General features: G+C 42.6%; 2 protein-coding genes and 1 long non-coding RNA gene across 4 annotated transcripts in view; 2 read left to right on the top strand and 1 right to left on the bottom strand.

Annotated features, from left to right (window-relative positions):
- The window catches only part of CRACDL (CRACD like), a 62,876-nt gene extending 57,056 nt beyond the window's left edge, over positions 1-5,820 (top strand). Inside the window, exons 10-11 of the mRNA XM_079973147.1 lie at positions 77-224; positions 2,189-5,820. Of these exons, the coding sequence (XP_079829273.1) occupies positions 77-224; positions 2,189-2,331 (291 nt within the window). The 3' untranslated portion in view covers positions 2,332-5,820. The remainder of the gene's footprint in view (positions 1-76; positions 225-2,188) is intronic.
- A 6,228-nt stretch (positions 5,821-12,048) lies between these two features.
- On the bottom strand, positions 12,049-14,240 carry LOC307214491. Its single transcript, XR_013838153.1, has 3 exons — positions 14,183-14,240; positions 12,593-12,920; positions 12,049-12,338 (listed from the first exon to the last, which is right to left on the bottom strand). It is a non-coding gene; the product is annotated as an uncharacterized lncRNA (long non-coding RNA).
- Positions 14,241-14,444: 204 nt separating this feature from the next.
- The window catches only part of MGAT4A (alpha-1,3-mannosyl-glycoprotein 4-beta-N-acetylglucosaminyltransferase A), a 56,190-nt gene continuing 50,389 nt past the window's right edge, over positions 14,445-20,245 (top strand). The window contains exons 1-3 of one of the 2 annotated variants that reach the window (XM_079972802.1): positions 14,445-14,743; positions 16,626-16,717; positions 17,343-17,667. In XM_079972802.1, coding sequence (XP_079828928.1) covers positions 17,574-17,667 — 94 coding nt within the window. In that variant the 5' untranslated portion in view covers positions 14,445-14,743; positions 16,626-16,717; positions 17,343-17,573. The remainder of the gene's footprint in view (positions 14,744-16,625; positions 16,718-17,342; positions 17,668-20,245) is intronic. The other variant, XM_079972801.1, reaches the window with a different exon arrangement.

The raw sequence follows: 20,245 nt of genomic DNA, 5'->3' as shown, positions 1-20,245 counted from the left end.
CACTGAATTATTTAGAACAACACTATCCTATGGTGTGTGTGGTATTCTCTCTCTCACCCCCCTTTTTTTTATTTAGGAAGTTCTGAGGCAACAGACAGATTTCACGCGAAACACATCCTTGCCTTTCCCACCCGCAGCTTCTTCTGAAGAACAGAGAAAAGAAACTAAGTCAGATATGCAGGAATCTTTGCCAGGAGGCAGCTTGCTGTCACACCATAACCCTGGTATGAAAACAAGACGCTAAAATTCTGACATAGACCCAGGCTGTAAAGTATTTTCCATCACACAAACAAGGTTCCCAGTTTTTATTAAGGGTTCACAAGATTGGGCATTTCTGCAACTTCTTCCTGAAGGCATGCTGCTGGTTTTATTTATTTAAAGAATTTATAAACTGTACACCTTTCACAAATACCATGGTAGTGCCCCAAAAAAGAAATTAAAAATGAAATACAAGGTTACAACAACAAGATTGAATCAAATCTATCTGTAAAACCGGCATAAACCATGTCTGACAATGCTACCTGAAAAAGCATGGCTGAATTTTAAAAAGTCTCAAGGAGGCATTCAAAGGAATACAGGTGCCACTCTATTTTCCAGGGGGAATGCATTCCAAATTGTGGGTGCTACCATGCTAATAACTCTGCCCAAGTATTCATTAAGCAAACTTCCAAGGTGTGTTGCACCCTCAAGATGTCTTCACTAGATGATGTAGGGGTTTAAGTAGGAGGAGGTGGGAAAAGCCAGTCTCTCGAGTAAACAGCTCCTAGGCGGTTTAGGACTTTATATACTGTAGTAAAACCTTAAACCTGTAGTTCTGATTTCACATGCTATTAGTGGGACTGATGGCACCCTCTCCACATCTTACGTTTTTCAACCACACATCTAAAAACAGGACATACAGATGTGATGAGCATTCTAGCAGGTGTATATCTGCTTACCCAAATTTGGGGTGGGCAGCGGTTGTGGCCCTGCCCAGCACCCCGGGCCGGAAAGAGTCTTTTCACCCTTGTGGCTGGACATTGGGCTCTTCCTCAGCTGGCCACGGGAGGTTGGTGGGATTGCCCACCAAAACATGAATCTATGTGGGCAACGAGAGCGTCAGTGGAGGGCGGGACCTGGGCAGCAGACCGGAGTGAACAAGTCTTCACTCTGATCTGTCTCTGGAGGATGAAAGCCAACTGTGGCAAGGGGTCAGCAGTTCAGTTAGTGGAAGAGCAACCCACCCTATATGCTGTTCTTTAGGCACCATGTTAAGAAGATCTTGCTGTGGGTCAAAATGGTCACCTTATTCAGGGCTGGGAAGGAACTTGCCTGCAAAAAAAAAAGGGGGGGCCGTTGGGTGCCTTCTTCATATCAGTCATCACAACTTTCAGTGGATAAGGCATTGGGTGGAATCCTTAGTCTGTTTCCTGGGTGTGAGGCATCACCTCGACTTAACCTGGTGTGATATTGCTGGGTACCCCGGTAAAGGGGTCTGAGTGGAAGTTTCTGTCCTGAAGCCAAAGGAAGAGCAGGCAGACCATAGAACTTCCAGTAGCAGCCTGAGGAGTTGAGTTGTGCCTTGAAGTGGTCCCATAACCCAGGCATGATCCTGTCCAAGCTTCAGCCTGCAGCCGGGAGGCTGATACAATCTGCACACCCAATGCCTAAGCCAAAGCCTACTTAACATCTTTAATCAATGAAATTGTGGCCAATTTTTAATCCCAGAAAGCTGTTGTGTCAAGTTTGTTCCACCTGTCCTCACCTCATGCTCCCGTCCACACTTTGTGCAAGTCTGCAAAGGCTGCCTTGTTGGAGATTGACTCTGATTCCAACATATATACTTCAGCAAGGGCAGGGAAAGTTCCAGGTTTGCTTCTGTGCCCTACATCAAACATGCTGACTGAACGCTTTCTGTAGCATGAACAATAAAATGATCCCTACAAATGATGCATATGATGAATTGGGCACTTTAAATTTAGTTCAGGTGTGTGCTACAGAATAACCTTTATCGCAGCAAATTTAAAAGTGTTATTAGTAGGTTATTCATCATGGGTTAGGATTCTTAAAAAGATTTTTCAGCATCGCCTAATGGCACTTCATACCATAATGGTTAATTAAGCTGATAGGGCAAAAAAAATCCTACTTGTTATTCTTGAGCATCACACTGCTATTAAGTAAGTAAGCGATATTTTTGTTTTCCACACAGTTCAGTCTTCAGTGCTGATTGAAAGAGAAGATATAAAGCCACTTAAGAAGGTCAGTCATTCTTCCCCAGAACAACCTTCATGGATGGAACTTGCCAAAAAGAAATCTCAAGCTTGGAGCGACATGCCTCAGAGGATAAAATAGAGTATGCATTTTTATGCATAATAGTTGTTCTAGATTTTTTTTTTATTGGGCTATGTTAATTGAACAGATAGTTAATCATGAAATCTATTATGTTGGCCACACATTTGTATTCTTAACCCACTGTGTAGCAGTGAAGATTCTGCTAGAAAGCTAATGCTGGGCTCTTTGTTTTTTGCTTGGAAAAATAATCTGTTGCAGATGATGTTGCTTATCTTACATCTTCTTTGTTTCTTTCCCCTCTGCAAAATGGTTTGTGATGGATAATGGTTTGCTTTGGAATATTTACTAACTATTGGTTTACCATTGTTTTGTTACCTTGTAACTAATCTTCCTATCAAAGTTCTTCCTCCCACTTTTTTTGAGCTATGAAACTAAATTCTTCCGCAGAAACACACATGCAAAACAAATGATGTTAGGTTGATAAATTAACAGAAAATTAAAAAATGGTAGCATTGTGGTGTAAACGTGGAAATAGGCTGGAATGCTAATTTATTCTCTGGACTGATTCAGTCACTACTACTCTCTCCCCACTCCCCAGACCTCTGCACACTTTTGGGTCAGGATCAGAACCAAGCATTAGACGTATGCGCTACTTGACAATACCTAAGAAAGTCATGACTCCACTGGAAGAACCCTTATTTATTTGAACTCCAAATAGGTAGCATAGTTACAGGAAAAGGGAGAATATGTATTCAAAAATTCAAGATCTCCTGTTGCAGTTGTTGATGTAGTGAGGATTGGAAGAAAGAGCACACATGCTTGATTTTGCCACATCTAGTTGACTAGTCGGCATTCAGTAGCATCTGAACAGCCCCATGATTTCAAATCCTAAACTGAGCTGACAAGGAATTTATATCCGGGATGAGGGATATGTTGCCCTTCCAGATGTTGCTGGCTGGGAACTCCCATCATCCCAGATCATGGGCCATACCTGCTGGGGTTGGCCAATGGGGAGTTGGACTCCCAACAACATGTAGAGGTCCACAGGTTCCCTTCTCCTGATCTACGTCTATGTAAAAAATTAGACCAGGCACCCCCAAACTCAGCCCTCCAGCTGTTTTGGGACTACAATTCCCATCATCCCTGACCACTGGTCCTGTTAGGTAGGGATGATGGGAGTTGTAGTCCCAAAACAGCTGGAGGGCCAAGTTTGGGGGTGCCTGAATTAGACACTGCTTTAACCTCTGTTTCATAACTGTATCATTTTCTAATCTAGAAGCTCTGCTGCTGCTCTTACACTTTGGAGAAACGACCTTATCCATGATATTGAAGGCTAGTCATAATGCCTGCCAGAGTTTTCACATTTTAAAGTTATGCACAGCTGTAAAAAAGGAAAGCCAATTTCACACACATATATAATATCACAACAGAAAATTCGAGACAAAACTGGCTAATGCTACTTACTTTCTTATCTGCACAGTTGGGGTAATCAGCCCGTGAATAAATGCATAGCCGTTGGATTCAGGGTCAGCGGAAAAAAAGTCCAAACTTCAGTCCCTAGTAAGGGAAACAGTTGGCAAGCTTTGTTTATCTAACAAAGGAGAAAATATTACTTTGTCCTTCATTGTACACTGATAATCCAAAATTGCCTGGATGAGTGGCCTTCATTCTGCCCTCTTTTTGCATGCATGTTCAATATACATTTTCAATTATGTTACAGGTGATCGCTAGGATTTTGTTAGCATGTGATATAATGCTGGATATATATTTTTTCCTGCTGCTGTTACTTTAGGTGCCTTTTGATGTGTAATAAAATGGATACCATGTAAAACATCTTTCCACGGCAACAAAAATAACCACTGGATTTTATACATAAGGTGTGGTATCAGTTAAACTGAATTTATTGAGTATTGCAGTATTACAGAAAGGCACTAGATTGGTGGCAGAGTTCATGCTTTGTTTGTGCAAGGCTCAATAGTCACTTGGGCAGCAATCCTGGTTCTCTCATGTGGCAGACAGAGGCTCAGGCCTTATCTATGTATGCACACCAAGCACCTTAGATAAGCTACCCACGTAATTCTGAAAACATGGTGTATGCCTGTGGGTTTTATTACCACCTTTCACCTAACCTGCTTTAACTCCCAGGGTAGTGTGCCATGCATGGGGTGTTTACAAATGTTTTCAGTATGTCTCAAGTCCATGATTTTGGGGTTGAGCATCCTAAACAGGAAAGCCCACTCAAAGTGCATTCTTCTTGTGATCATCAGCAATATTCTTATTACATGCCACCGAAAGAGGGACCAGGGATGCAAATGGTAAATGATCAGAAAGCAATAGGAGTACATAATTCCAAGAATGTGGCTGTGTGCATACTGCATTCCATAGAAAGCTTTCACTTTAAAAAAACAAAACAAAAAACCTAACCCAAATTCCCTGTGATTATCTGAACCCTGGGGAACTGTGGCTTTGTGTAAACTACGGCTAGTGAGAACAGGCCAGAAATCATGGTTTGATCCAGGCTTGTTCTTACTAGCTGTACTTTAAATGAAACCAGTGTTTCCTAAATTCAGACATGCTTTTGGTCTCCTCCTCCTAGCATGTGAAAGAGGATGGAGTGTGTGAGCCTGAGGTTTGTCCAGGTTCATTTGTGTAGTGGGAAACCATGGTTTGCTATTATGTCTGAACCGAGCCCTACACTTTTCAACATTTTAAATGCATATTTAAAGATGCCTTTGCTTTTGGAAATTGTTCAGATATTGACCTATAGTTGAGCTTTATTCCAAAGTGTTAGGACAATGTTGATACTATGTTACTTTTTGCATATCCTATGTCAGCCAAATGCTTAAATTTGGCAAACAGGACATACAGTACTAATCTGTGTATTTGCAGTTAATAGAATGGCTTGCTTTCTGTATCTACTACAAGGAAAAACCTTGCAAGGAATTTTAAACTGCATTTTAGTTTAGGAGTGCTGCAGTGGACTATCTAACATGTTCTGTTGTTTAATGCACATGCATTTTCTATCACATCTTCTAAAGAAATGCAAGGCAGAGGTCAGTCATAAGCTATGTCTACAAAGCAAGTAACTGCTACAGAAATCGCAATAAAAATAATGAAAGTCAAATGCTAGAGGGTTCCCCCCCCCGCCCCGAGCAGAAATGATGTACTCTGTATTAACTACAGCATATGGAGTAAAATGCAAGGCTAATTTTAGACGGAGAACACTTCTGGTTTTAAATAGTTTTGTAATATGTAAACTTAACTGTGAGTTGTGTTTTTTAAAAACATTGTAAATCTTGCTTTGATTTTTATGACTTGCACTATTTCTAATTTTTGCTTCTCCATGTAATGTTAACTACCTTAACTTTACATCTCTGCAATGTGGTGCACATGCTGAGCATGTTTACATGGTAGTAAATCCTAGTAAGTCGCATGGGACTTACTCACTAGTAATCCATGTTTAGGATTGCAGCCTTAGTTTTTTTTAATGTCGACTAAATTATTTTTATTGTTTTGTATAGAGAACTGCAATAAACTCGTGAGTCCAGAGTATCTTGTTGGACATTACTGACTGTGTAATGTGTTAACACATGCTGGACCCTATCCATGGGGATGTTAGAAGCTGCCTTACACAGAGTAAATGTCTGTGGGACAAATGTATATGTGGAGGAGCCCTGAAACTAAGGAGGAGACAGCTAGCAGGCAGTCCCACTCCCTTGATCTGCTTTGCTCCCCCCCCCCCCCCATGATGCAATCATAGCCAGGGACCACTGCAAATAATGGATATAAAATGGCGCTGTGTTCTACCAGCTGCTGAACAAGCTCCAGTGGAGAAAATCCTGTGTCAGAAACATTGCAGAAAAGTATTTTGTACCTCCTCCTTGCCTTGGCCTTGCAGAGTTTTGAATTCCATGGTGCTTTGTGTCTGGATAGCCATCCTGAGTATTGCTAAATTGGGATATTTGGTTTGCAAGGGTGGCAGAGGACAAAAAATGGTTGGGATGTGAATTAACTTTAGGCTGTCAGGGTAATTAACCAAACAGCCCATAGAGCACTGTGAGATTTCCTTCTGAGTAAACATGCATAAGGTTTCACTTTAAATGTAGTGTTCCCCATCAAATTGGAGTGAATGTAGTCACTGGGCAGAATCTTAACGTGGCATCTATGAAGAATTCTAGACTTGCCAAATAAGACAGCTTGTCAAGAGTCTAGGCATGTCTAGTTAAAGGTAAAGGGACCCCTGACCATTAGGTCCAGTCGTGATCGACTCTGGGGTTGCGGCGCTCATCTCGCTTTATTGGCTGAGGGAGCCGGCGTACAGCTTCCGGGTCATGTGGCCAGCATGACTAAGCCACTTCTGGCGAACCAGAGCAGCGCACGGAAATGCTGTTTACCTTCCCGCCAGAGCGGTACCTATTTATCTACTTGCACTTTGACGTGCTTATGAACTCCTAGGTTGGCAGGAGCAGGAACCGAGCAACGGGAGCGCACCCTGTCGTGGGGATTCGAACCGCCGACCTTCTGATCAGCAAGTCCTAGGCTCTGTGGTTTAACCCACAGCGCCACCCGCGTCCATGTAGGGTCAGCATGAGTAGGCATGTCTACTCAGAAGTAATTCCATTGCACGTGCTTGGATACTCCCAACTATGTGTGCATAGGATTGCAGCTTTAGCAGTACAAAAACATTTTGCTTGAATGCTTGCACCCAGAGTTTCTTACAAATCGTTAGTGAGGGGCAAATTGTGAGATTCTACAACATGAACGTTTTGTTGCTCTCTGATTTATAAATGTTCCTTGAATGTTTTGGGGTAAGCAAGGTTTCTGGTATTCTCTACTATATAAGTATATATTTTTTAAAAAGTGGTATGATTGCTGAGGTCCCTTACACAGCCACTTTTGTTATAGGATCTTTCAATGTCTACATTTTGCTTGGATTTTCCACTTCTCTGTGTATATTGGCTCGGTGCCCAGAACACCTATCTGTGAATTGCTCTCAAACAGCTTAAGTGGATGTCATCCAGGAAAATCTTACTGACTATTTCCTCTTTTCAGCAACAACGATCCAAAGAAGTAGTGTTTCAATAAGTTCTGTGGAAACTTTATTTGGGGCAATTCAAATAAGGAACCTAAATGTCTTCATTTCGCTTTGAAATATCTGTCTTCCTTGCCACATTCTGCTCTTACTACTAGAGGCAAGAGTAAGAGGCAACTTTCCCTTTTTTGTACATTCTTTTGTTTTGTTACAGATACTTTATCAATCTTATATTATGCACTGCACATTTAGCAACCTAAATGATTGATGTTCTCTGAGGCTCTTGAAACCATTCCTGTACTATAGCCTTTGACTATAAAAACAATAGGCATTATCAATTGAGAAACCAGCTACATCCTAGAAATTCATCATCACTGCTATTATCTATGCCCATTTCAAAATAAGTGTCCTTTAAGGGATTATTTAATGAAGGCCAATGCAAGTGAGAGAAAACACATGAGCTATTAACTTGAGAAGAATCTCGGACCACTTAGTGCAGTAAACAGTGGGCTACTTTTCTTGCGATTGTACAAAGTGCTGAAAAGAGAACTAAAATAGACACTGCTCAAACGCTTATTATCTGTGTATCAACATAGCATGAAAAGGAGGAGTATGCAGTTCAAAAAAGCCATCCATTTATTCAGAAGCCATGTTTAGATTTGCAAGAACACAGTGTAGTGAAATCACTAGCATGTCCTTGGAACACCCATGATATTCCCATTGTTGGTGGCATAATTCTTACTCTAATGTCCATGTTTTTACAACAACAGCATCAACAACAGAGTTCTGTGGCATTTTACAGGCAAAAAATATATATTAAAGCATAAATATTCATAGTAGAAGACCCTCCTTCCTTGGATGTTTGATGTTGGCTCTGATGAAATAGGCTCATTTTCTTCATTTTTAACATTTTCATTTAGGTGATTTATATGCCACTTTATGTTTGCTTGGTTTTTTAAAATCCCTCATCCTGAAGTGGTTTAAAAGTTCCTAAAAATATAAGTCAAAAGACAACGATGCAATAAAACAAAAATATAGATTTTAGAGCAGTAGCAAGATAGCAATTAGGTAAAATATCCCATCAAATATGCTATCATGTATTTGTAGGTAATAGCTGTACCCTCACTTCTGCTGCTATTTCCCCTGTTCAAATTCATACCAGAAGGTGGTAGAAAGTTGCACACTCATCCCTGGAGCTGTCACCAGGCCACACCTGCAATCATTTCTACCCCAGATTCAAAAAATGGCATTAGGAAAAGGGTTAATCCCTCCTTTCTCCCAGTGGCCACTGCTCTGATCACAACTGGACCATGTTGCTGTAAAAAAAAGGGGAGGCCAATAAGAAATGATAATAAGTCCCCATGCAATGTGTGTGGTTTAGCCCTGCAGCAGCAGGATAAAAACGTGACTATGGAATCATTTCCATTCTACCATTTCTATTTTTGCCACGTATGGTCGTGGGGGAGCTGTCCCAGGGAATCTTTTTTCCCATTAACAGGATTTGTGAGTTAAGTGCATTTCTGTATGACATCTCCTTAGCTCTGGAAGCTTCTTTGCCTTGGGCATGTGTTTTTTATTTGTTTTGCCAGTATAAGGCTGTTTCAGGTGAAAACATGAGGGAGTTTCCTTAAATTCAGGTTCTGCAACTGATCACATTCTGCCGGGGAACATAGATACGGGGCACTTGACGCTTGAGGCAGATGGCTACATGACCTTTTTGAAGTTGAGCAGTGCCTCAAGCTGATTCCAAAAGAGACTCCTGGTTTAAAATGATTTATTGGGATTCCACATTCCCCCCCCACACACACCTCTTTTTAGACACCCTGAATCTTTCTGAAGTACAGAATTTAACTTAGCCTGAAGTAACTGGTAGAAGATAAGGTTAGGCATAGTTTTGACTTGCTTAGTCAAAGGACAAAGGGAATTTCTCTAACTTGTTTGTTCTGAGCACATCCTGCTCCTCCCAAGGGTATTAATTTGTGTAGCTTTCGGAATTGAGTTTGATACAGGCAGGCAGGGAGGGAGAGAAAGGAAGAAAACTAAATGAAAAAGAGCTGTTATTGAGCAAAAGAGCGGTTTTCTGCCACTTTTCACAGTAGTAGCTCCCAATGGTAGTTGGATTTGGTATTTTTATCCATTCTCTAGGTAAGGGACTTCTTATTTAATCCCAAGACTGCAAATAGAGAACCCCTGAAATAATCATCTACTCATATTTACTCAGAGAAGACACCATCCAGGACAGAGACAAGACGGATAAGATCTTCTGTTTGCCTTACTTTCCTGGCTGAACAACATATTAACGTTTTCCCCATATCTAGCCCAAATTAATCCTGTCATTAACTCTTGGTATGGGTCAGATGAATTCAAGAAACATAAGACATTGAAAGGAATGCTACCAAACGCTAATAGCATGATTGAGTGAACAAGGATGAACCCCCTCCGTGACCAATGAACTGGTTCCCAGTAGGTCACAAAACCTGCCAACCATCATTAGCTTATTTTCAGCCAGATACTTCTTTTCTTCAAGCAGCTCTTTGCATGGATATAACTGTACTGCAGACTACAGAGGAGGCAGAGGATTATATCACTTCCATATGATGTCCTTTTCCAGATGTCATAATGTTGTGGTGGGCTGGCAGCTACACACTAATTCAGAGCCCAGACCATTCACAACCACACATTCACAAAGAATGTCCTGTTCGCAGGCTTCCCACAGAGAACAGGTTGTTGGACAAAATGGGCCATTGGTATGATCTAGCAGACTCTTCTTACCTTCTTATGCCATCTTGACAAGAATATGATTGAAAGGTGGGGTGTTTTATTGCCAAAACGTATAATTAATCACACACATACCCCAACAAGAAGCATCCATTAAAAAAATAATCTGTATGGGGACTGTCTTCTTGCTATTTTCACTCCTAGCAGCCATGTCAGGAAGTGTTCTTAAATGTCACCAGTATATTGGTAACAGCGGACTTTAAACTACAGCACTTTCATCAACCGTTCTGAATGCAACCGCGACTGCAATAGGCCGTTCATTCCAGGGAACAGCCCCAGGGAAAACAGCACAGCAGCCATTGAACGGAAACTCCTCCCACTCAAGTCTTAACAACACAACGTGCCTCTTTAAAAATGTGTAATTTACGAATAAACTTCTGTCTGGCCGCAGAGTTTTTTAATGGTATGTTACCATATCTTCTCTACCCTGCCGGTATAAGAATACACCTTGAAGTGCTGAAAATAATGGAGCATGTCTGTGTCAAATTTTTTCTTATAATTTGCAGCTTTGTTCCTTTCAAGGCTATGAATCGCAGGAACAGAGGAATCATAATCATGACATAAATTATGCTGGCAGCGCAGCTTCGGTAGTTATCAAATTTGTCATCTCTGGCACTTCACCAACCCCAGCCGTGGTTTATTAATTGCTTTGTAACTCTGCCTGCCAGTTACACTTAAATGTTTGATCTTGCTTGTCCCCAGCCCTACACATTTTAAATAGCTGCATTGTTGGCAGGTGGGATGAATGTAGAGGCATCAGGGCTGGCAACAGCATCTGGCACGGTTGGGAAACTGCCAGGGCTCACTGCTGATGCCCCCTTTTAACAACAACAACAAAACCACCCTAGTCCTTTGCCCTGTGCAATGTTGAGTGCCTGGGTCTTGCTGCCATATTTGTTTCCCAGAATGCCCCTGACGTAACAGCTCTGCAAGGCCTTAAAGACAGGAGTAGTCAAGCTGGTGCCAGCATTTATCAGGGTGGAGGAGTTTGGATTTGATATCCCGCTTTATCACTACCCTAAGGAGTCTCAAAGCAGCTAACATTCTCCTTTCCCTTCCTCCCCCACAACAAACACTCTGTGAGGTGAGTGGGGCTGAGAGACTTCAGAGAAGTGTGACTAGCCCAAGGTCACCCAGCAGCTGCATGTGGAGGAGTGGAGAATCAAACCCGGTTCACCAGATTACAAGTCCACCACTCTTAACCACTACACCACCAGTACCTCCTGTGGCACACACGAAAGATATCAGCATATATCGTGCTCTACCCACAAAAAGGTGACGGAATGCACTTCTTCCAGAAAACCCATCCCAGAGCCCAAAAAGGATCTCTTCAGGCTCCGGGGAAATGGGAGGCAGTCTCCTTGCCAGCCAGAGACTTGTTGAGGCTGCTTGGCTGAGGCGAGGGGAGCTTTCCACACCTCAGCTGAGCAGCTTAACAAGCCCCCTCCCCTGCGCTGCTCTGGCTTGTGCTTGCTCACAGATGGGGACAATTCGCTATCCAGCTTTAATTTGCTTTTGTGAATTTTTATGGAATCTGGGAAAGCCTGTGATAATTCCTTCTAGGGTGATGTGTGCCAAACTGTCCAAATGTTGTGGAACTACTTGCGACTACATTTGCAACTTTTGGAAACGGAAATGCTGTACTTTTATTGTGAAGGCAGGGGTGCGGGGTGGGGGGCTCAGTGCTAGAAAACAACACACGTACAGTTTGCTGGTCTGCTGGGGATCAAGGAGGACGGTGTGCACATTTCAGACAGTGCTAACTGCAAAAAGCAGGTGAAGTGCAAATCAGGACCATTGTTTACAAAAGGCACGGCATAGTTGAAACCACTGAGATTTGTTCTTGTAATCAAAGCCCAGAGCAGAAATCAAAGGAAAGCACATAGTTCATCTATGTTTTTAAAAAATTTCTTTATTGTTATTAGAATGGATGCAATCAAAAGTACAGCTGACATTCTGTGGGAGTTTCATGAACAGGATATTGATTACAAAAATGCTAAGCATGTATGTCACAGGTGGGAGAAAATGGGATGGCGGTGGCGGCAGAAGCCAGAATGCTTCTTCTCAAATAAAGGATGTCTAGCTCAATTCTTATTGACCAGATCTTGCTCCTTTTAATGAATTATTTGTTTCTTCTAGGATGGTTCTTCATTTCTCAAAAGTAGACTCCCATTCTTAGAAAAGTTCCCTTATTCTTTTCCTTCACTCTTAAATTACCTTCTACTTAGTAATTTTACTGTTTCTCTTACCCTTTATACTTGTGAGTAAAGGAAGAAATGACATTACATTAGACATAGTAAGAATAACAATATACATGAGTATATTCACAAAATCTTTAGATTCATTTTGCAAAATAATATGTAACTTGAACTGGTGTGAAACACAGCTGCACCATTTTTTAATTGCCTCTTTTGTGTGTGTGAAGAGAGCTGGGAGGGAAGTTATATGTACGCCCATCTCTCTCTCTCTCTCTCTCTCACACACACACACACACAACACACACTGTCTTACCTTGTTATTGCTCTATTTGCTCTTTGCCCACTGCTTTCTGATCATAGGTTCGTTAATGGCTTTGGTGTCATTAAAAATGCAGAGGTTTTGGCCTCAGCAGCTGGCATAGTGGGGTAAACGCTGGAGCCCACAAAGACTTGCTGCAGTTGACCATGGCCTTCTTTTGAACATACATATTTCTATATGTGCCTATATAATAAAAATGTAAGAATGTCGTCATGCAGTCCTTATGGGAGGATTTGCAGTGGTGCATCACAATCCTTGATTTTCATGAAGTCAGGATGGAGTAGGGGAGCAAAAGTGAAGCAGGATTGTACAGCAGCAGTGGCTGTGAGAGAGAAGGGAGGGATACTGAGAGGGGGAAATTGTTGGTTTAAAACAACAGCAGACATTTGAGTAAAGCAGAGGTGGGTAAAAACAGGAAATTTGTAGTTTTTAACAAGGTTTGAATATTACTTTGAAATATCTGGGGGCACTGCATTCTTTCTCTGTCTCACATGAGACAGCTGAGGAATGGAAAAGGGAGAAGTTTGAGTACAGCAAGAAGGGAGCTACACTGAAAAGCAGAAAGTGGATGTTTTAAACTGGCAGAAGTTTGAGTAAAGCAGTGATGGAAGAACAAGTGGCAGCTTTAAACAATGGCAGATATTTGAGTAGAGCAAGCAGGGGATAACACTGTGTGGGGGAAAGTGGTGGTTTAAAACAAGGGTTGAGTACTGCAAGAAGGAAGCTGGGAAAGATTCTGTAGCATTAGCTTCTTTGTTGTATCCATCGCTGCTACTTCTTCTTGTCAAAACCAGATTATTTTTAAAAACAACATCAGTATCCCTCAAGTCATTTTTTAAAAGTTAAGACAGCGATCTAATCTTTAGCTGCATCAAACATTCTGATAAAGGTACCTTCTGCAAGACCTCTCTATTAGTTGTTGGTTTTTAAAGTCCTGTTGTATGCACTGCAATTTTTCAAGGTGCTGAGCCCTTGAGAGATAGAAATCTCATTTCATTTGAGCTGGCAGGCAAGTTGTGCCCAGGCGAGGAACAAAGGGAAGTAAGTGTGGCTACAGAAAAATGTCACCTCGCACATGAAAAACTGCACTAATCTGCCACATCAGCAGTGACAATGGGCATATAACGGGTTCTATTTACTAAACAGACTTTATATGGTAAAAATAAATTCAGATTAAATGTTTAAAATGTTAAATGTTTAAAAAAAGTAGTAGTATGGGCTGGCTTCTTGATTTGGAAGCTGAAAACTTGCAGCACTAATTCCACAAAACCTTCTTGTCTGGAGGTGGAAGCCAAGGAAACAATCCTGCTCAAATGAGACATTGCATTCAGAGCATTAGGGGATAGGAAAAATCAAAGGGGAGGCTAATGTTAGACAAGAGAGTGGATCTGAACCAAGGATGCCAAAGATCCCTATCGTGACCTCACAAACCCAAGATCAGTAGATTTCAGTTTGCTGCTTCTCTCAGCAATATTGCCCAGCTGCTGGGACCTGGCAAGCCACTTCCAGCCGCAGAAAACAGCCACAGTCCTCTGAGCACTTAAGTCCCTATTGAACACAGTGGGACATTTGCAGGGAACTGACCTTCTAATGAGTTTACTCGAATTTTTCAAGGTGCAAGGATCTGCAAATTACACAGCACAAACCCCCAGCTCTCCCGCACTTCAGCTGTCAATAGGAGGTGAAAGAAAACTCGCGAGATTTCTATTAAAAAAAAAACCCTAGTCCGAGACTGACATCTGACTACACCATCCGCTGGAACGTGCCATCCAGTAAAGGACGACCATTGGCTTCTTGCGCGCGTTGGGTTGGCCAATGGAGGTTCGGGTGAGGTGAAAGGAGGCGGGCGCTCAGAAGCCTAGCCGGTGTGGGCTTCTGCTCCTTGGGAGTCCTCCTCAGTTGCAGCTTGGGAGAAGTGTTTCCTCTGCTGCGGTGAGAGAGGACCGAGGAGGTGAAGTCCTTTTTTGTGTGTGTGGTGCAGCAGGCGAGGGCAAGGCAGCTGTAACTGCAAGGGGACTCTTGGAACGCCTCCTGCGCGGGGAGGCACGCGCGCAAAGAACACGCGCGCGCCTGAGAGTGCGTGGGGAACCCGCGGCTTCTCTTTCTCTCCGTGCAGGAGCAAAGGGCGGCTCCTGCGGGACCAAGGTGAGCGCACGCCAAAGCTCCGCGTCCCCTCGGGGCTCCACTCTGCCCATTCCCGGAGGACGAACGGGGGCTTTCTGGGGTCTTCGGCGGCCCTAGTGGGATGAATTGACGCGAGTTTGGCGCTTTCGGCTTGCAGTGGGTTTGGTATTATTATCGCTACTGGCGCGTCTGCCTGCAAGACGGCGGTGGCGGTGTCTGTGAGGTGGGCAGACCAAAAAAAATTAAAATAATCAAAAAGCCACCTTTTCTGTGTGACGAGGGAGATGCAGGCCGGCCGGCCGGCCAGCCAGCCAGCCACTCTCTCTTTGGTGCAGCCGCCTCCCTCCCCAAGTTCGTCCTGCCAAAGTCGGTCGGCGGGCGGGGAAGGGACTGTTTTGAAGTAAGCGGACTGTGCAATGCGACAGCGAGCTCGCTCTCTGGTTGTACACGCAGGCGGAGGGACTGAGAGAGAGGAAGAAGGAACGCAAGAGAGGAGAAGGAGAAGGGCAAGGAGGCGGGTGGAGAGAGGGTCCGCTGGAGACTGCGTCTGTGCGTGCGTGTGAATGCGTGTACGCGGGCAAACTCGCTCTCCGCCTGCATCAGAAAGATTGGGGGGGAGGGAGGAGAGATGAGCATTGGCAGGCTAAGCATGCTTTGGACCTGACTTTGCTACGGGGGTACCGTTTTCCCTGTGGGGGTGGAGGGAAATACATTCATCTTGTAACACGCTATAATTTGACACACGTTTGTTGCTGGAACGAAGTGGAGGGGGAGATTCGGAGGGCTGGATAAATCACCTGACAGTGTATCTAATCCCCACGGAAGCATGTGTGTTAAAAAGAGGGAGGGTTGTATGAAGCACGGGAGGTAGGAATAGACCGAGATTGTTATGTATACAAGAGAGGAAGAAAGTAGGAGTACAAAGTTTAGGTGAGCAGAAGACAGATTTGCACGTGACACACAGGGAGAGACAGAGAGAAATGGGAGCAGGTGTAAGCATCCTGGGTGTGCAAGGCTCTTTGGGAGTGAGAAGGTGGGAATACTGTGCAAAAAGATGTATGTTCATATATATAAATGTCCAGGGTCAATTAATTCCAGATAACTTCTGCCCTAGTTTTTTCCATCTAAAATAACAACCAATATGTTAATATTCCTTGTACTTAAATGGTTTTAATTTAACTACAGTATATGCCTCTGCTGCTGTTACTGCACCGAGGAGCCACAGTTAGCTGTGCTGCATCTTTAAATCTTGTTTCCCCATCTGTCTCCTTTCCATTGTAAGTGCTGGTTAGCTTCATGCTGCGTATGTGTGGACTTGGGCATGTGCAAAGCAATGGGTAATCCATGCTGCCACCAACTTTAACTTTGCCCATCACTTTTTTTGGGGGGGGGGGCTATGATTAATAATAATTTGGTGAAGTTATAGGAAGCAGCGTAGTTCTCCCAATTACAGTGGGCCATAACTACCTTAGGCCTGTGACCAGATTCTTGTGTGCTGCTGTAAACTATGAGTGCCGTGCCGTTAAAGTTGACGGCACTGACCTACTGACTGGGGTAACGTGAACCTGTATGTCATTTTCTCTCTACCTTTTAGACAAGCTATATTTGTTAAAACTCTATTGAAAAGCTGTTCAAGGGCATCAATGAAGATTGAATCCTGCCTAGATCCCCTAGGTACAAGCGCACGATGCAGAATGTAACCCTTCCTTGGTGCATTTGGGAACTGATCCTGCAGGCTTCCCTTGCTTGATCAAAACGAATGTCAGCTACTTGTAACTATGAATCTCAGAAGCATTTGTGAAACAGTAACAACTTCTGATGTTTCAAATGTTTTAACTTTCTCTCAGCTTTTCACGTGCTATAGTTACCACTTCAAGTGTACAATTTGTTTCGAAAACCTTAGGCTGCAAACTTAAGCACACCTACTAGGACGAAGGCACCTGTTGATGGAATGAACGCAATAGCGATTGGCTACAGAAAAATAATTTTGTTTAAGTGAGTGGCAGAGTAAGTTGGCTGAAAATCAACCGTTGAAAGGAGAAGGGTGGCTGTGAGAGGAAGGGAGGGATGAGATGAGAGAAATGTGTTAACAAGCTGGCATGTAAATGTGTCGGCACGTTGGCTGGATCTTGTAGGAGTCTGAGTTGCCCAATGATACCCTGGAGGATCACAAGTACCCCACCCCACCCATGTATAGGATTACACTACATGAATGTTCAAACAATTAATGTATGTTGCCAGTAATCCATAAAGACAGGGATTCCCCCCCCCAAGACGGAACTTAGTGGAACTCAGTTCCAGCACCTCTGAGGTGGGTTCTGGCACCTTTTAGGTGGGCGCCGTTGACATTCTAAGAGAACTTAAAAAAAAGAGAGCACTGCATAAAACAGTCTTGTCAATTGGAGATAATGTAAATCTACAAGAGAGTAAAGGGGTAAGTGTTAAGGCTGAGAAGATGTGGCTTGCCCAAGGCCTCTTACTAAGATAATGGCAGATGGGAGGTTTGAGCCTCTGTTGTTTGCAGTTCCCTCAGTCTCTTCTCTGTTGTGTGATGTGCTTCGATTTACTACAGACTTCTCTTCATTTTTAGACTGAATCTGAGTTTCCCCTTTATGCTTAGGGAATAGAAGAACAAAGAATGAAGGGCAAACTCTTCAAAAGCTTCTGAGAGTTCGTCATTCTCCAGCGATACGTCTGCTCTGCAGGTTGCACAATGATTTGGAAATGGCAGTGCCACATACTCCTTTTGCTTCTGGCTATGCCATACTAGCGCTGGAATAAGTGGGCTTCAAGCCAACAGACGAAACTCAAATCCTGACTGTTGGCCAAATACAAACCATGTTGAAATGAGATGAGGCTCCGAAATGGGACTGTGGCCACTGCATTAATTTTCATCACATCTTTCCTCAGTTTGTCTTGGTACACAGCATGGCAGAATGGGAAAGGTAAGTAGCATCTTTTTTTCCTGAAAAGGAATGCATAACTTTGTCTATGACTGGTGTTAATATAATTTAGGGTTGTGTGTGTGTGTTTTTTAAAAAGATTGTGTGGACATGTTGTGGGGTGGGGAATCCAGTTTTTGTGATAATACAACCCCCATCATCCGATTAGCCATGATGGGGCTAATGGGAGTTGGAGTCTAATATCTGGAGGGCCATAGATTCTCCATTCTTATTTTAGACCAATTTCAGAAATAGTATGCTGACTGTTTCTATCTGCAAATTTGGTGCTGCATTTGAAGGCTCAACCCCCCCCACACACACACACAATACAGAGCAGACCACATCCAGATTTCTGATAAATCTAACCATAGAAGGAGAGAATGAATACAGTATTAGTTTGCAGTTTTTTCTCTGTGTGGGTCAGTGCATACCTGACATTTGTAGGTCTCCAGCTTTTTTTACTTTCTTTTTAAATAGAGTGCAATCATAGGAGCCAACTCCTAGGGGCCGAGGTCCCTTTACGCCCCCTATAAAATATTTGAGGGGTCTGCACTCCCAGTTGATGGGCATTGCCACTCATATGGTATGCATGCACCATGTCATTATGTGAGGCAGGGCTTACCTGCCCCCCTCCCCAATATTTTATTCAAGTTGGACCCCCGGAGTGGAATTAATTGCTGCTTTTTATTTGATTTATGCTCAGATAGTTCTCTCAACCTTACAAGGAAATAATTTAAAGTTTATTTAAGTTTGCAACGACCAAGGTATGGTCCTGCGCTACTGATCTTGGTTTCACATGGTGGGGAGGGGGGAAGAATCCCAAAGGAACTACAATTCTGAGCTGGAGTAATTATTCAGAGAATTATGTCTTTGGCCTGTTTAGTGGTAGGGTACACAAGGCCGATAGACTAATCCACAGTAGTCTTTTATGAAAGATACTCACAGTATTCTAATTTTGTTGGTTAGTTGCTGGGAAACTGTTTTAAAATAAGGTTGGGATCCCCTCCACTTAAAATGTTTTTAAAATTAAAAATACATAAGTTACATTTTAGAAGGGCCAAATAAATTACTTCCCACAGAAAATAGTGCTGGTAAACAAAAATTGTGTGGGGTGTGTGTGTGTGTGTGAGAGAGAGAGAGAGAGAGAGAGAGAGAGAGAGAAATTAGTGCTAATGAATTGATTCACACTCATAACTGCTCAGTTTCTTCCCCCTTTGGTAGATGTTCCAGTGCTGTTCCCTATGACAGTGCCAGAGGTTGCAGTCATGTTGACTTATTCTACTGTTGCTGATTTGACAGATTTCAAAGGAAATATAATAGGATTTTATTTTATTTGTGTGTGCATTGCAAGCCAGCCATTATTTGTGCTTGTAAAGTTCAGTATAGGGAAGTGGTAGGAAAGATCTCTCACACACACTTGGGAGAAGCTGTGCCTGCCATAGAACACAATTCTGGGGCCAGTGGACCATTGGTACATGGTAGCTTCATGTACGTATGTATTAGAACTGCTGCCTAGAACTAGTTTCAAAGGCTGATTTATATATCAGGGGATGTCTTTGGAGATGTGCTTCCTGCTTCTTGCTCTGCAAATTTATCAGTGTTATATCTGTGTAAGTATTCCTGGGGTCATGTCCTCTTGAGCAGAGCAAAGTTTGCATTGCAAGTAAGCCTGTATAGAATTGGACTGAGAGCAGGAAAAACTGCTTTTCGAAGGGGACATGAAATACTGTAACGTCGATCAGCCAGGTGGAAAATGGCCTGCAAGGCAGGAACAAGTCTTTCAGGACTTACAGCCAAGATGGTCTCTTTATAAATAGAGACCATTTGGGAATACATAAATGCTGCCTCTTGACTGATGTTTTCAGTATATTTGAAAATCTTAAATGTTTTCTAGCTTCCACGGTCCATTTCATTCAGTAGCGTTAATTTGTTCATGTAGCTTTTAAGCCTTTTATTTGAGTGGCATGTCAGTCTGCCGTCTGCACTTGAGGCCAGGTGATTCTGAATTTTTTTGTAGATAAAACTGAGAACATTTACTATAATCTGTGCAGGTTAAAATTTATTTTGCTTGGAGTTTATTTAGGCAAATCACAAAGTAAACACAGTTAATAAGAGAGGGCATGCTTCACTGAAAACTCTTGCTCATTCTCTAGAGACTATTTAATATCGCATTCACACACTTCTGTTTTAGCAGGATTTGCCTGCTTCTGACTTTCATCTCTTTAGTCAAAGAGCTATTTTCCTCTCCTTATTATCAACCTTGCAACATTTGTATCTCTTAGCATTGCTTCTTCCAAGAGGCAACTACGGTACTTATATGTAGTTTGCGTGCCTAAATGTACAGTACGTATGAGTGTGATATTTGTATCCCATGCTGCATGCAAAACACATAACCTAAATAGTCTGTTACTTTAAGATCTGACAAAGTGCAGCAGGTTAATTCAGTTAATGAAAGTTGTGTTTCTTACACTTAACAATATCGCCCACAGGGCAGAAAATGACCATAGGTTCACAAGTGATTGATTATGACCATACGGTTATTTGCAATTCAGGTTTAAAGTTGGATGCCTTGTTAGTCTTT

The sequence above is a fragment of the Podarcis cretensis genome (genome assembly GCF_951804945.1).
Source record: "Podarcis cretensis genome assembly, chromosome: 4".
NCBI lineage: Eukaryota > Metazoa > Chordata > Lepidosauria > Squamata > Lacertidae > Podarcis > Podarcis cretensis.
The sequence above is the reverse complement of the archived record's forward strand: the minus strand, read 5'-3'. Positions and strand labels throughout refer to the sequence as shown.